The 2309-nt window shown below is 36.2% G+C and overlaps 1 protein-coding gene across 1 annotated transcript; it reads left to right on the top strand.

Moving 5' to 3' along the window:
- The first annotated feature begins 718 nt into the window (after positions 1-718).
- LOC142527248 (zinc finger A20 and AN1 domain-containing stress-associated protein 5-like) lies at positions 719-1726 on the top strand. Its single transcript, XM_075631990.1, has one exon. The coding sequence runs from the start codon at positions 891-893 to the stop codon at positions 1413-1415; it is 525 nt and encodes a 174-aa protein (XP_075488105.1). The 5' UTR covers positions 719-890; the 3' UTR covers positions 1416-1726.
- Positions 1727-2309: the final 583 nt, after the last annotated feature.

Genomic DNA, 2309 nt, shown 5'->3' with positions numbered 1-2309 from the left:
TTTTTGAAATATATTTATTTATTCTTTAAATTTTTATATACAAATATATATTATTTTTAATATTTTTTTATTTTTTTATTAGTAAGAGTTCCACTATGTTAATTTATCGAATACAAATATGCAATGATAAATAATTCAATTTAATGGTAGAATTATTATCCTTATTTGAATATGATCTCAACTGATTTAAAAAAATTATATAATAATTAAATATATTTATTATATAAATAATTTTAAGTAGTTATTTAAATGTCCTACTTTGATTTTTTTTTCATTATTTATTTATTTTTTTAATTTATATATCAAAATTATAGCCTAGTTTCTCATTATATCTTATAATTATATTTTGATTTTTATTTAAATATAAATCAAATAAACTATAAAAAATACTGTATAAGTACGTCGGTCCAGTAATATTGATTAATTATAAGAATATAAATGAGAATTAATTATTTTTCGTAGTTTTCATATATTACATAGACTCATATTTAAATAATAATAATAATAATAATAATAATAAAGATATTGAGAGAAAAATGTGTGCTTGTCACCATCAACATTAAAATATCCGCCAATGGTGACGCTTTTGCATGCAATAACACGTCAGAGCTAATCTAGAGACAACCTCACCGAAAAATCACAAGGTCATTTGCGTCAATTCCACTCCCACCAAGTTGGCTTCTACGCGTATCTATGTGGTCATCTTTGCTTCACCATTGCCGACTTTCCCCCCTTCAAATTCCCCCCGCTACCCCTTCCCCTGCCTTCATTTCTAATCCATCCATTCTCGAAATTCTCCATCGGTTATTTCTTCTTTGAATTTGGTTGATCTGATTGTTGTTGAACTGAAGGGGGGGATTTTGATTCTTTTCTTTGAAATTTGGAGTTTTATGGCGCAGAAAATGGAGAAAGAGGAGGCTGAATTCAAGGTCGTACCTGAAACGATCGTTTTGTGCGTCAAATGCGGTGTTGCTGGTAATAACTCCGGGAATAATCTCTGCCAGAAATGTTTAAGCGCCGCCGGAGCTGTTTCTACCTCCGCCGCTGCTCCTGTGGCGTCAGGAGCTGGGGCGAAGCTGATAAATCACGTGTTTGGAGAGGAGGCCGTTAGATCTGGCTCATCCGTTAAGTCTTCGCCGGGGAGGACCTCGAATCCGGCTGAAACGATTGGAGATCCGAAAACAGAGGTGTTGACGGAGGCTGCGCATCCGGTGAAGAGAGAGGTCAACAGGTGTTCCGGCTGCCGGAGGAAGGTCGGTTTGACCGGGTTCAGGTGCCGGTGCGGTGAATTGTTCTGCGCCGATCATCGGTATTCCGACCGGCACGACTGCAGCTACGATTACAAATTCGCCGGGAGAGAGGCAATCGCGAAGGAGAATCCGGTGGTTAAAGCCGCCAAGATTGTGAGAATTTGAGATCACGCAAGGCTTACGCAATCAAATTAGTCTCTCCCTCTGTGTTGAAGAAATTAATGAAGCCTCGAAGATAAGCGCGATCCTGTAATTCTCTTCTTCTGCCGGATGCGAATTCGATACCGTATGTTTGAAAAACATGATGATCAATGGATTTGTGTGTTCTTGCGATGTTTGATTTTGGGTTTAATTAATTCACGAGATTTAATCCATGTTCCTTGAATGAATTATGTACGTGTGTGTGTTCTAATTATTATTTACTTGTTTAGCTATTTGAATCACAATCAATTAAACTTGCTTTTATCGATATTAAATATGTGCAGCGTTCAACTATACCGTGTATGATTAAAACATAAATATTAGGAGAATAAATTCATTGATAGAAAGCGCATAGCTCAAGCTGCGAGAAAAGATGAAGAACTATACAAGAGTGAATTCATTGTTATTGACTAACCAACTCTTGTTATTTACAGTGTACAATGTATTGACTTTATGCTGACTGTAGCTACACATAAGAACTACTATATAAGCACTACTGCATTTAACACTCCCTCTCAATATGTGAATGAATGTTATGAACTGTCATCTTGACTAGTAGATCCTTAAAACGCGAGGAGAGCAATGCTTTTGTGAACAAAGTCTACCAGTTGCAATACTGAAGAAACATGCATCATCTTAATGGCTCTTGCTTGTACTTGCTCCCGTACAATGTGACAATCAATGTCATGTTCTTAGTCCGCTCGTGAAAGATCAATATGTATAGTAGTTTAGCTGTCACAAAACAGCACTGATGGCTCATTATTTTCAACTGCTAGATCTTTAAGTAACGTTCTAATCAGCATAACCTCACAAGTCGCTGCTGTCATAGCCATGTATTCCGCTTCAGCAGAGGATCTC

The sequence above is a fragment of the Primulina tabacum genome, chromosome 15 (genome assembly GCF_025594145.1).
Source record: "Primulina tabacum isolate GXHZ01 chromosome 15, ASM2559414v2, whole genome shotgun sequence".
Taxonomy (NCBI): Eukaryota; Viridiplantae; Streptophyta; class Magnoliopsida; order Lamiales; family Gesneriaceae; genus Primulina; species Primulina tabacum.
Note: the sequence above shows the minus strand (reverse complement) of the source record. Positions and strands in the feature narration are given on the sequence as shown.